Here is a 13,459-nt window from a genome sequence, read left to right on the forward strand (position 1 = left end):
CCCCTCCCTCAGCCTCAGGCGGAACGTCCAGGTGCCGCCACCGCACCAGCGCCCGCTCCCTCCCCGCTGTCCCCAGGGCAGGCGGGCAGCGCGGCGGGGCCGCCCCAACCGGAGCCCACCCCGTGCCGCAGGCCGGGACCCTGACCCGCTCAGCGCGGCACCGCCCGGCCGAGGGGACGCTGACCTCACCGCGCGTCACCGCGCCCCCCCCATGCAGGGGATTCTCCGACCCGCCCTGACGTCACCCCCATGCCGCGCAGGCCCCGCCCCCGGCCGCCGCCATGTTGGGGGGTGTGCGCGGGGGAGCGTAGAGCGGCGCCGCCCCCGCCGGCCGGCAGCAGCAGTAGCCGGAGCTCCGCCGCCGCGCTCCATGGGCAGTAGGAGCGGGCCCGCTGCGGCCGCACGCCGCCTCTGAGCCGGGGAATGCGCAGCGGCTGGCCGGCTAGCAGGAGAGCCGGGACATGGTGCCGTTCGCTCCGCTGGAGGACGCGGAGGAGCCGGAGCCCTGCCACAAAATGGAGCTGTACGTGAGCGGCGGCGAGGTCAGTGTGGGGCCGGGCCGGGGCGGGCGGGGCTCCCCGAGGGCACCTGCCTCCCCACTGCCGGCCCCTGAGAGCGACCGGGCCGGTGGTGCGGGCGGAGGGCGGGCGGCAGGGCGGACCGCAACGCCCCCGGCACCTCCGCTCCGGTCCCCGCGCCGCAGGTCTCCCCCCCCCGCCTCGCCTCGCCGCCCCCGGTCTGTCCGCCTCCCTCCCTCCCTCCGATTCCCGGCGCTCTCGGCGCCGTCGCTTCCCCGCCTCCCTCGGGATCTCCGGCGCTGCCGCCCGGCCCCCGCCCCCCTGGCCTGCTCGCGTCTCGTCCCCCGGAGCTGCCGTGCCGGGACTGGCCTTCTGGGAGCTCGTCTCGTCCCGGGAAGGTGGCGGCCCCCAGGCGCGCCCCGCACGCCGCGGGAGGGCCCGTTCCCGCGGGCCTCCCATGCCGCCCCTCCGCGGCTGTGGCCGGCGGCAACGCCTCACAGCCCGCGCTGCGCCCGGGGCGGCCCCAGGAGTGGGGAGCGATGGCAAAGGGTGCAGCCCCGGGAGAGGGGTTAGCGCGGGGCGGCCCGGCTGCGAGTAACGCGTGGTGGAGGGTTCGCGGCCGGTGTGCGCCGTGTCGCCTCTTCCCGATGTTAACGTCACGGTTGTTGGTTCCCAGTTAACATACAGCTCGGGAGGGCTTTTGTAAACTCGGATCTGTGGCCATAGCTCCCGTGGAAAGTTACTTCAACTTCTTGGGAGAAGCTGGGTGTGCGTGCAGGTAGATTGTCACTGGGAGAGGTCCCTTCGCTTTTTTATTGAGTAACTCTACGGTAATTATACGCACAACTAACACAAAGAACTTGAAGTGTTCTCCATACATGTATATCCAGACTGAGGTTTGGATGTTTAAACGTAAAGAACGAGGAATGACTTCGAGAGTGTCTTTGAGGTATTGCTTATCACTCTTAAGTGCATCTATAAGCAAGTACCAAATGTTATTCAAAAGACAATAAATGGTAAAACTGGTTATGCCTTAATAGTGTGTGTGTCTCGGCAGAATGTGACATTGAGTATTAAAACTTTTGCACTTCTAAATCAGAAGGGTAGGATTGTGTGTCAAGTATCGGCAGGTATGACAAATAAAAGATTACACCTAGGTGTATTAGGCACACGAAAGATGTTATCTAAATAAAGCTTATTAAAACTAGTCAGGCTTGCTCTCCATGATGCACTAGGCTTTTCTTTTCATAAATAAAAAGGTCTGTAGCAAGTTCATGTCTAAGTATGAAGTGCGCAAAACTGGTGTTTGCTAAAATTTTGGGAAAAGTTGAAGGACAAGATCCTTTAAAGGATCTTGTTGAAATGTTATTCTCTGATTAAAAAAATGACACCCATAAAGTTAAAAACCCCACCACAGTAGTTCCCAGCAGGAATAAAGCAGTGAGGTTTTACATTTCTTTGTTTGGCTTTTAATTTTCCTTTCTGTAGCTGTGTCTAGAGTGCCTCTTCTAAGTACTGTAATTACTGGATATGCATTTCAACACCACAACTGCTACACTTTAACACTTTAAAATTTCCTAATGATCTAATAATACTTGATGCAGTCCCTGTACCTTAATAGTAGAGAAATCCTAATTATGTTAGTGAAGCTACAGGTAAGGATTAAAAAGTCAGCAGAACGTATTAAGGCTTATTTGTTTATCTTACGGTTTGTAAGAATAGTATGCTGTAGTTCCGGTATGAAGCTTATCGAAGGTCTGAGAGCTTTTTTGGCCCCATTGACCTGTTCTTCAAGAGAGCATTGTGATACATCAGTATTCAGATAATGAAACTTACAAGTATTGCAGCTGAAATGTGAACATGTGTGGTTGTTTTGTGTGTCTCGGTATTTTTTAGCTGGACTAACACCCCTCCACCACGGCTGATGCTTTTTTTCAGAGTGCAATGTTCAGAGCCGCTTTTGTGTGTGGATCTTGTCATAAATATTGTATTGGCAGTTAGTGAGAGTGGCTGGAGAACTAGCCCCAGCACAGCAAGGCTCAGACAGGTAGTTCTGCTGATGGTGGTGGCATTTGTTACCTTTGAATATTTGACCGGGCCAGGTCTAACAGAGAAACATTAGCTTGGCAGTGTACTGTGGTAGGAGCTTGGTTCTGAAGTCACGCCTGTTTAGCCTACGGAGCATAGAACAGTGGAGTTCCAGCTGAAAGAGCTCTGTGTTCCTAAAGTCTGAATGCAACTGCTTGCAACAGGCGTTGTTTAAATTGCATCTTCCTCAAGCCTGTACATGAACTACTTACTTAACAGGGTCTGTGTAACACTCTTTCAGTTGTATTCTGACATTGTGTTTATTGCATCTGTGTTGCATTTGGCTAGGAGCATTTGAAAATTCATTTATACCAAAACCAGTTCCTTAAAGTTGCGTGCGAAGTTCCCAAATTACGTTAACAAATACTTGTTGTTATAACACTTTACAACACATCCCTGGGATGCACTTAATGTACTTTCCACTTGCTGGAATTCTACATTCACATGGTTTGGTGATTTAGCGCAGGCTTAATTTACATTAAAATGAATTTTGGTCTGGATTCTTAAATTTTATAGAACTAATTATAGCCTTTAATGCTTACTACAACCTTATCTTGGCAGTCTGATAGATCTCTGTGACCTTGGCCTTGCTGGAACTGCAGTCAGCAGTGAAACTGTGAAATAATCCTATATTGTGAAGACAGACTTACTTGTGTTAACTGATGCTTTTGTCCATCAGTTGTGGCATAGGAGGAAAAATCTGAGAAAGTTTTCTGCAGAGGAATCTGCTAAATTTAGGATTATGTTATTAGAAATAAATGTTCCCACTGAAGCAGTGCTTGTGTTGATGAAGCAAAAACAGTTGGCAAGGGAAGAATGTGATTTTTAAGGTAGGAAACAAATTTTCATGATTTGAGGCATGAAAACAGCATGAACCTTTGGAAGAAATTTACAATTGAATGATTTTGCCCTTTTTTACTTTGAAAGTCTTTGAAGTGCTGAGGATTGCATTTTGGACTGTGCCCTGTGCTGTTCTGTCATTCCTGTGACAGTGTCACTTGTGCCGCAGGTTTAGTGACTCTGGGAATTCTTTAGGTCTAGGTAGGAAGGGTCAGTGCCTTGCAGTCTAAGCTTCAAATACTGAGTGAACTTCTTTCCTCCTAAATATATGTTAATAAGTATTTTCATGGCAATAAAAATAGTACAGTAATCAAATAGGTGTTGATTATAATCAGCCATTGTAGATTATTACAATAGATTGCAGTCTACAAAGGAAGAGGAAAGTAAAAGTTAACGTTTTATTGACCAAACTGCATAAAATGCAGGAATAATTGGAAATGGGCAGAATACAGTAATTTTTGTTTTTTCTGCCTTATTAACGAAAATAGCCTTGCATTTGAAAGAAGTGTAATTGACTTCAGTGCATGCGATTTGCAGTACGCAAATGTTGTGAATTGTGTAAATGTGGCCTGTTACTCAAGTATTTGTTTTTGAAATAGACATTTCAGAAGTGAGTTGCTTAATTGGCTGACAGTGACAAGGAAGATGAGATTGAAACAACAAAGTGACTGGACGCTGAAGTATTCTGCTGGGAAACTGGGCTGCATTGAGAGCTCCTACTTGTTAGTGAGTTGAGCTTTGCTGCTGTGGTCTATAAGCTGTTGCCCATGCCAGTATGAATAGATATATCGCTGATTTTGGCCAGTGTTTGCAGCCCATCCTCTGAGGCATGTTCTGAGCTTGGTCTATGAAAGGCCACAGAATTTTGTCAGTGTTAGGAGTTGCATAACTCCTTTGTGAGTAATTACTGGCAGTGACGTGGATGACTCAGCTACCTCGTTTGGTGCATCTCTGAAAACCTCCACAATTAGATTGTGTTATGTTAAGAGAAGAAGGAAATAGTATTGCCTGTAACTTGAATTAAGTGCCCTCAGCCATTGCAACAATGTGCAGTTTTTTAGAAAGGCTTCTGAGAACAAGCTGTCTTAAAAAAAAAATGTAAAAAGAAAAAAAGTAAGCACATTAGTACACTTAAAAGCAAAACAATGAATGTCTTTATGCATTGAAAAGTACTGCAGTGTAATAATGATGATAATTCTGTTTTGATATACCACTTTTAAAGATCATTTTGGAAATCTGCAATGTTATTCTGAGTCTCTAAAAGGAGCAGGAGGTTTGTTTGAGGTAGCTCCCCTTGATACCTGCAGGATAGCTTTGGAGAGACTTCACAATAACCCTAAATCAGAAGAATGGTATGACTTGTTAACTTGCATCAGATTTTAATATTTATGTAGATTAACTTTTTACTACATTAAGAATAAAATTTGAAGTATGTTGTTTTCATCAAGTGTAACTCTTAACCTTTTCTAGTGTTCTCCTTTCTGCCATTAAACATGATTTCAAGACTGGCTGCTTTATGCCCTTTTATTCTGGAGTTACAGTCATCTCCTAAGCAGGCAGTAGTTAAAAGATCTCAAGTCCTTTACTGGTTCAGTGGCCCCTGGGCTTATGGTTAGGTTTGTGTCTGGTTGTAGCTCTAACTGGTCTGAGGCACATGTAGCTCTCCTCTAATCTCTGGTATTGGGAAGGATCAAAATGTTTTCTTAAAATCAGTAATTATATGTTGCTGCAGGTTTGTTATCCTGTCTGAATGTATTATGTATGTAGAACTTTGTAACTTTCTGTAGTAAGGTCTGTTTAAGGTAGATTGCTTTATCTTCCTCTGGTACGTTTAAAGAGACTGTGAGTTACCTGTCCTCTTCCCTTTGTGAGAGGAACTGAGGGAATGAGGCTAGCAGTGGATGAGAAAACTCAGCATCAACCTGCGTAGTTTCAGGTGGACTCTGCCATCAGCAGTCATTCTTCCTCTGGTCACATTGTGGTAGGTTAGGACTCAGCTGTTGTTAGTGTAACTCAGTGTTAGGTAACCCTAACAACCCTGCTTCACATTGCACTTCGTGGGGCTGGCTGTTGTAGTGGGGAAAACTGTTCCTTCCCAAAAGCATGCCAGCCCAGGCAGTAAAGAGTACCGAATCCTGCTTGGGCTGCTCCATGCAATAAGAATATCTACTGTTTAAGAAAAAACAATCATCAGTTGATTGGAGAAAAGTTGTAAATGTTTTATAGGAAAACCAGGTGCCTTTAAGCTTCAGTTTTCTTCATGGTGACTTTTAGGCATTCAGAAAAGAAACACCCCCCTCACCTGTTTGTCTGTTCACAGAATCCCCAGATTTCTCAAACCTATATCAGAAAATAAGATTCAGTAGGCCAGTGTGTTGCTAAGTAGTTTAATGATGCAAACTCTGTGCAGATGTAATGTGGAATAAATGAGGAACAAATGTGGTTGTCTTCACAGGACTTTTTTCAAAAGATATTTTCAAAGTCTTTTCGAAATAATTGGGGTTTCTAGTGTAAGCTTCCACTCTAACATTTTTAAATAAGTATTTGAAGTAATACTTCTGTATGTGGGGAAGCAAACTGGTTATTCCTGTGTTCATTTGGAAGAACTGAGAGGTCTAGGTCTGGTGACTGTAGCTGTGGTCTTAGCAAATTAAGCACAGTGAGGGAGGAACCATAGAGGATGCAGAAGCCTTTGTTCATCCTTATGTAGAATTTTACCTGTTTGAAGCCAGACGAGATTATATGTGAGTGGTGATGAGTAACACTTTCTACTTCTAATAATAGTATGATTATAAAATTCCCTGTTCTGCTTTTTCTCTATTTTTTTTAATTCTGTTTGAATGCCTAAATGGAGATGTGTGAAAGCAGAGCAGAGTGAACCAGCTTTACACCTTCTGCAGTTTTTCCTTGTAGTTAGGCATTTTGCTGACCATTTGTTTAGCTGCTTTCTGGCAAAGCCTATAGACCCACCAAACCATAATGCATTTACTGTATGAACGGTTAAAACGTCTTTCACATGGGAAGGAAGATGGTGCAAATCTTTGGTAATACTGGAATTCTTCTGCTGTAATTACCAGAGGGAAAACATGTGCAACAGTAGTTAAGCCTTTTACCAGCTCACAAAAGCCCTTTGGACATTCTCCTCAGGCAGTAGGGTATAGTCCCAGCGAGTCATGGGATCCATTGCAGCTATTTAAATCAGGAGGCAGTTTTGACATTGGAGGATTGGGTCTCTTAGCCTGCACCTCTGGAAAAGTAAGTCTCTTACCTGCCAGGTTGTCTCATATTTTATGTAGCTGTTCTAGTTATTTTTATACTAATCAAGAATGGGGAATATTTTCTATCACTTTCTCATTTTGTCTTTGGAAAGCATGCACATTTTTTGCCTAAATGTCTGAGTTTAGTTTGTGTTCTAATGAGAGTTAATATTTAAAATGTTCGGTTAGTTATAGAACTTCAGCAGTACTGAACAACAAAATGCTTCATGGATGAAAAATCTCTGTCAGAGTAGTGGTACTTGCTTCTTGGCAGCCTGATCTAGTTGAAGATGTCCCTGCTCATTGCAGGGGGGGGTGGACTAAATGACCTTTAAAGGCCCCTTTCAACCCAAACTATTCTGTGGTTCTTTCACCTGTTCTCCTTGAAACATGCTTTCCAGTTCTCCATAATTAAATATGTGTGTTCATAGATATTTAGTAAAGACTTGGAGGTTTAAATAGTTTGGTATATGTTTGTGCATAAATATTTACGATTACATCGCTAAAAGTGGTCCCACTTGGCTGTGGAAACAGAGTTTTGGATTTCATTTCCACGGAGGTGGGAATTAAGTGTTAATTTTTTGCCTTATATGAGAGATAGTGAGCACTTCCGTTGCTGAAACTTAGCCAATATAAGTATCTGTACAGAAGAGTAATGATTTGATTTTTGTCATTGAAATTTGTAACTGAATAACTAAAAAAAGTTGCAGTCCAACAGGTTGGTGGTGGTTTGGTTTTGTTTTAATGGACAGTGACCAGGATTCACAAACAAAGAAGGTGAAAGCATGGTTGTGACTATCAGGCAATAGAAGTAGATGCAGGCACTTGAACAAGAAAGCCTTTGGACTTTGGCAGGCATCCCAGACTGGACAGGAAAAAAAGCCCCATGCACAACAGTGAAGGGGGAAAGTGTACGATAGGAAGTTGTTAATTAAGATGGCATTTGATTACCCGCCATAAAAATCCAATAACTGAATACATTTGTTTTGCCAGAAAGCTGAAAGTATGCTTCATATGGTGTGCTTAGGAATTATGTAGATCAAATAGTATGATGATTTTTGTTTCAAAACCCTGTTCCAGAGGTGACAGCTTTCTGTTTCTGATTGCCTGGAATTAAGCTGCTGTTTTCAGTGTATCAGCAGTCCTTCTGGCTGGTAGTATTGCTTCCAGAGCTTAAATTATGAAGCAATACTTGGAAAATGTTGACCACATTTAAAGAAAGAAAAGGCAAAATGCCCCTTAAGTTCACTTCAAGTAAGTCCATGAGTGAAGAATTGTATTTGATTTCTGAGCACCTGGAGTGTGGACACCCATTTTACTACTGGGTCCAAATAAGTTTTTTGGACAACTTTGGTGGGCCTTCACATTGATTCACACTTGAATGTAACCTAGTGATACTGTGAAAAGAAAGTACGTGACAGTGAAATGTAGACCGGGTTGGGTTGGAAGGCACCTTCAAAGATCGCCTTGTTCAACCCCTCTGCAACCAGCAGGGACATCTTCAACTAGATGAGGTTGCCCAGAATCATGTTCAGCCTGGCCTTTAATATCTCTAGGGATGGCACATACCTGGTTCATATCTGGTCTGAGTTTTGGCATTATTTCTCAGTACATTCAGTTAATTTGTGTAACAACAAGTATATTGGGTGTTTGGTCCATCCCAGTATCCAATTTGGTAAAAATATTAATGCAAAAAAGGGTTGATATGTAGCAAAATTAGTTAGTAGCATTGTAGTGTATGTGAGATTTTTGAATCTAGGGTAATGGGTTAGTGGGTTTTGGCCTTGAGAAATTACGGTGGCAGTGCATGATAGGTACAAATAATGAATGTGTTGAATATGCCGGTCCTTGGTGAAACTGACAGATTATAGGTAATGTAAAATGTGTGTGTCAACTGTGGTTAAAATAAAAACATAGAGAAGAGTGAAAGTAACCAAAGTCGCATGCTACTTTACTTGATAAGTTTTTCTTTCCTTTAGTGAATCCAAAAATGAGTGCTGGTATCTTGATAGAAAAATTGGAGACTTAGCTTTATCAAAATCATTCATTTAGCACTTGGCTCCTCAAAACTGTACTTGAAATCAGGAGTCCTAAAAGAAGCAGTAGAAGTGGTTGAGGGTTTGCTTAGATGATGCCGTGATGGTGGTAAAAACCTGTCCCTTCAGCCCTACCCGTCTATCAAGTTTCCTGTTTTGGTTTTAAACAGAGGCATGGTCTACATTTCAAGTTCTTTCTAATCGTGTTTTACCAACTCGCATACTGATAATCATACCATAGTTCAGTATCTTAGGCATGTATTTTAAGTAAATTTAGAAGTATAAGAAAAAAAGTGTCATTATCTGGTCTAAGAGCTTACTTGGTTTCAGTTCTGTTTTCAGGGAAAAAGTGTTTTGAGTTTCCTTATGTTACTTCTGGTTAGCGTTTTGCTGTGCGAGACTGATGCCACATGAAGGTAGAAATGCTGACCAATTAACATACAAATAAATTAACAATTATCACTAGCAAAATCCATAATTGGCTTCACCCGTTTTGTCAGGTATTTTCAGTTTTTAATTAATGCTTTGCATGTTTAAGCGGAGCATGTCCTTCAGATTCATTGGGGTTTTGTCAAGTTTCAGTTGTTAAGCACCATTGTTACTTAGAGCTTCAGCTAAATAACTTACCAACTTCTTTTACTGTGACTGTGGACTCTGTCTTTTTACTGCTGTTTGGAGGTGGGGAGGGGGTTGGTAATTGCTAGCAAGTATTGTGCTGAATTAAGAGCATGTCATTAAGAGCATGTCATTTATTTGCTTCTGTCCAGATGCATATCATACTTTACTGTCTGTCAGAGATGTGTTTTTGAAATGGATCCAGAAGTATTTTAATATATGAAGCTACAGTTTCTGAAGTACTTAAAATTTGAGTATTCTAATTTCTAGATATTTAAATAACTTCTGAGGCAAGCCAATTTTTAGAGGAGTCTAAATTTTTAAGGAAATAGGTAATTATTTTGGGCGTAAGAATTCTGTGGTGTGTCTTCTGTGTACTACCTGCTCTTGCCCTTCTCGCTCTTGCCCTAAAAAGACTCTAAATCACTTCTGAATCTTTTCTTCTTAAAATGCAGTTAACTGTCAGCAGCAGGTTTTAGGTGTCTGAAAAGCATCTGCAACATAAGTTTTGTGCTTACCAGGAAGGTTGTGTTACTGTCATCTTGTATGGATGGTATCTGTAGCTTTTAAAGAAGGAATTTTAAATTCATTCCAATTAAATAACACTATACAACAGCATTTACAAAGGGATATGCTAAATCATACTTAAGGGAGATGCTAAATATAATGTCTAAGTAGTAGTTGTTTGAAACTCCAGTTTTCGAGTGACAAGAGCATCAGTTTCCATTTGTGTGCTCTGAAATGTGAATTGGCCAAATGATGAACTCTGCTTATTTAAAATTTTTAGGTCTTAACTTTGTTTTTGTTTTTCTTCTGCATTCCCTTTCCTTCCTCTCTGTAGCTAAATGGCCTTAAAATGGCAGATGAGCCTATGGAAGAAGGTGAACCATATGCCTACCATGTAAGTATATTCGATAGATGTTCAGACGCTTATTAGCGTGACTTGCTTTTGAAGCAAAATTCATGCATTTCCTGCTCTGTAATAACTTTTGAACCTGTCATTTTATGTGAACAGATCTGAAAAGGTTCCAAGTCTCAAAGGTGATTTTGAAAATTAGTACCTGGGTAGGGACCTTGTTTGGGAAAGTTTGTCCCATGAGGTTATGGAAAACAGACTCTGTGTGCTGGAGGGAACATTGACAGATCCCTCAACCTTGGAAAATGCTCTGTCCGGCCTTGAACCGTTTATCCACAGAGCGCTTAACATTGCTCTTATTACACTGTCATCTGTTTGTGTGGGTTTGTTTTTTTTTTTTATGTAGTTGTGGTACATTTGTCTAGAAGGTGCTTAATTCCTGCTATTTTAAACCAGAGTTTTTACACCAGTGTGTTAACTTGGCTTGCATAGAAATATCCCAGATAAACCCTGCTGAACATGATTTTTGACCTGTGCCTCAGTGATGTGCGTAGTTAGGAAATGCTAAAGGTCAGTGTTCTGTATGTTGGCTAAATCTTGGACTGAACTTCAGGCTAGTTCTGTGCGTAGTGAAATGCCTGACTTCGCATGGAAAAATTTGCCATCAGTTTTCAGCATGCCTATCCATGTGTTTTTGAACAGAATCATGGAAGAAGGTATCAAGTAGATTTTACTGCCAGCTGTAACCACTGCTTTGTGTTGCAATAACTTCTTAAGTAAGTGATTTGGAGAATAAACTCTTGGGGATAGAAATGTGGTAATTGGACATTTCCTGGTGTGGAGTAAGTAAATAAACAGTGTTGTAGTCATGTTACATGTAGCAAAGACAGATGAGCAATGGGTTGTCTCAATCTTTTGCTGTACTTGAACCAGAAGGATGTTGCTGAGCTTGTTTGTTAGGTGCTTGGAGCTACATACCAGTCAAGCTGTAACAAAGTAAAATGGCACAACGCCATAAACGATTGCAGCATTTCTTTCAGTGCTTTGTTCTCTTGAACTACTGAGAATAGTTACCTCTTGTGCCAGGCAGCTCGGTGGGAGCTGGTACCTGAACCCTGAGATGGATGTGCTGTTCAACCAGCAGAGTACAAAACCAGATAACCAGATTTCCAGTTCATGGAGGTCAAACCAGAAATGGAAATGAAACTGGCTTATGTATCTGTTCAGCTTCTTACTTGCTCATTTCTTGTTGATGATGCAGAGGTCCTCTTCAGTCATGCCAATTTTCAGTCCTTTAATGATTGTTAAGTGAGATCTCTTGCAAAGGTAAAACACTTTATAAAAAATAACTCATTTCATACATCTCAAGTTATTCTTTATTTGCATGGAAAACATTTTTCTCCTCGGTTCACATTTAGAAATACTCTGTCAGTCTCCTCAGCAACCACATGTGATGTCACAGGCTAATGACTCAAGGTGGGTGACAAACAGAAGAGCAGGTGAACTCTTAAATATCTTTTCTCATGTATAGGTTCACAGCGTTAAGGAATACAAATTAGGGTGGTGAAGTAAAAAGGCATTTAAATAGACTATTTACATATTTCGTAGAAAGAACCACCCATTAAGTCTCTTGTACAACTACACAACTCTCTGCTTTCATCTGTTGTCAGATGACTTGAAATGCTGGTGTTCTTACCTGCCTTAAATTCCAGGCACGTGTTTAAAATAAGATATGTGCATCTTTCCGATGAATAGTTACATGTACAGTCAGCAAGGTGGAGGGATGAAATGAAGTTGGCATGTATACACTGTATTGTAAATGTATGTCAGCAGTTTACTTGTTGTAATGTGTGGTCTTCATAGAAATGTTTGGGTTGGAAGGGACCTTAACACATATCCAGTTCCAACCCCCTGCCACAGGCAATGACACCTTCCACTAGACCAGGTTGCTCCAAGCCCCGTCCAGTCTGGCCATAAACACTTCCCGGCACGCAAGACTTTCTGTATTCAGCCTGACTATAGAATGCTGTTTTTAACTAAAGCCAACCGTTTCATTAAGTGGTCAGGTCTTTTTCTGGTGCTGTTTGTACTTGTCATTGAAGGAGATCAGTGCACTGTGGGTTTGTAGGGTGTTTTTCTGGTCTCTGCTGAGAGAAGTTTTCAAGATGAAGACCTAAAGAGAGGATAGGAGGACAGTTAATGATAATTTGGATACCCTAAAAGCAACGCACTGTAAATCAGATGTGATTTCCTGATGTGATTGGGATGTATTTGCTGTGTACAGGAAGTTCATTGGTATTCTTGGTAGGGCAAAGAGGTGCTGCTCCTTTTCTACATGTAATCTGAGGTTGCTGTTGTAGGCTTTAGCACGTAGCTTTAAGTTTCAAGGGTGCTTATTTTGACATCTTGCTTGTTTTGGCTCACACAAACTTCTCTTACACCATGAAAGCTGCAATACATCATCTGATTTGTTTTCATCATGAATGCTTCTCTTTTCACAACTGAGGGTGCTGTGCTCTGCTTTGCTAAAGATGAGAGTAACAGGAAGAAGTGAACAGTTCAGAATTACCCTCAGCTTTCTGAAGGTCGTCTCCACACAAGATAGTCTTTCCATGAACTCTGCGCTCCAGAGCTGTTTCTTCTGTTGAATGCAAGAATTCTCAGAGTTCTTAAGATGACTCACAAATAAGACATTTGTGCTCTTCAAATGATGCATATTCCTCTAGCTGCAAATGGGTGACCATATTTATTATTTGCTGCTGTGAAAAGCAATAATTACTGAAATGATGAAATTCAATTTAGCTTTCATTAAGGCTATTTTAGGAAGGGAAGATAAGAAGACTAGCCACGGGGAAAACTAAAGACTGCTAAACAAAAGTGAATTACAGAAGGATCATCTTAGACTTGGTTTAAAGATCTGTGCATTTATTCCTTTCATGCAAGAAAATCCGTCTTTGCTGTAGCTGTAAATTACGACAAAAGTAAATAAGCATTCTTTGAGAATTTTATGTCAGTTTAGAAATTTCTATTTAGGAAAGGATGGATGGGAATATTCTTCATCTGAACAGCTTTCTTGTCATACTAGAATTTAAAATGTTAAGAAACCAAACCAAAACAGAACACCCCCCCCCCAAAACACCCCAAACAAACAAACAAAACACCAACAAAGAAAAGAGCAGGCATTTGCGTGCATTTCTAATGATACTTGATTCATTCAGGCCTGTTCATTGTTGTTTTTTGTTTGTCTTG

At 42.0% G+C, this 13,459-nt stretch overlaps 1 protein-coding gene and 1 long non-coding RNA gene across 5 annotated transcripts in view; both read left to right on the forward strand.

Moving 5' to 3' along the window:
• Window positions 1–277: 277 nt before the first annotated feature.
• RPS6KA6 (ribosomal protein S6 kinase A6) overlaps window positions 278–13,459 on the forward strand; it is a 37,334-nt gene continuing 24,152 nt past the window's right edge. For 2 of the 4 annotated variants that reach the window (XM_061361908.1, XM_061361912.1), the window contains exons 1-2: window positions 278–542; window positions 10,196–10,255. In XM_061361908.1, the coding sequence (XP_061217892.1) occupies window positions 462–542; window positions 10,196–10,255 (141 nt within the window). In that variant the 5' untranslated portion in view covers window positions 278–461. Of the gene's footprint in view, window positions 543–943; window positions 1,297–10,195; window positions 10,256–13,459 lie in introns of those variants that run through there. The other 2 variants (XM_061361910.1, XM_061361911.1) reach the window with 2 other exon arrangements.
• LOC133216849 (uncharacterized) lies at window positions 10,281–13,337 on the forward strand. Its single transcript, XR_009726734.1, has 2 exons — window positions 10,281–11,686; window positions 12,796–13,337. It is a non-coding gene; the product is annotated as an uncharacterized LOC133216849 (long non-coding RNA).

Source organism: Neopsephotus bourkii, unplaced genomic scaffold (genome assembly GCF_033783945.1).
Source record: "Neopsephotus bourkii isolate Nb327-2 ecotype Australia unplaced genomic scaffold, CSIRO-AGI_Nbou_v1 NB_1067, whole genome shotgun sequence".
In the NCBI taxonomy this organism is placed as follows: Eukaryota; Metazoa; Chordata; class Aves; order Psittaciformes; family Psittacidae; genus Neopsephotus; species Neopsephotus bourkii.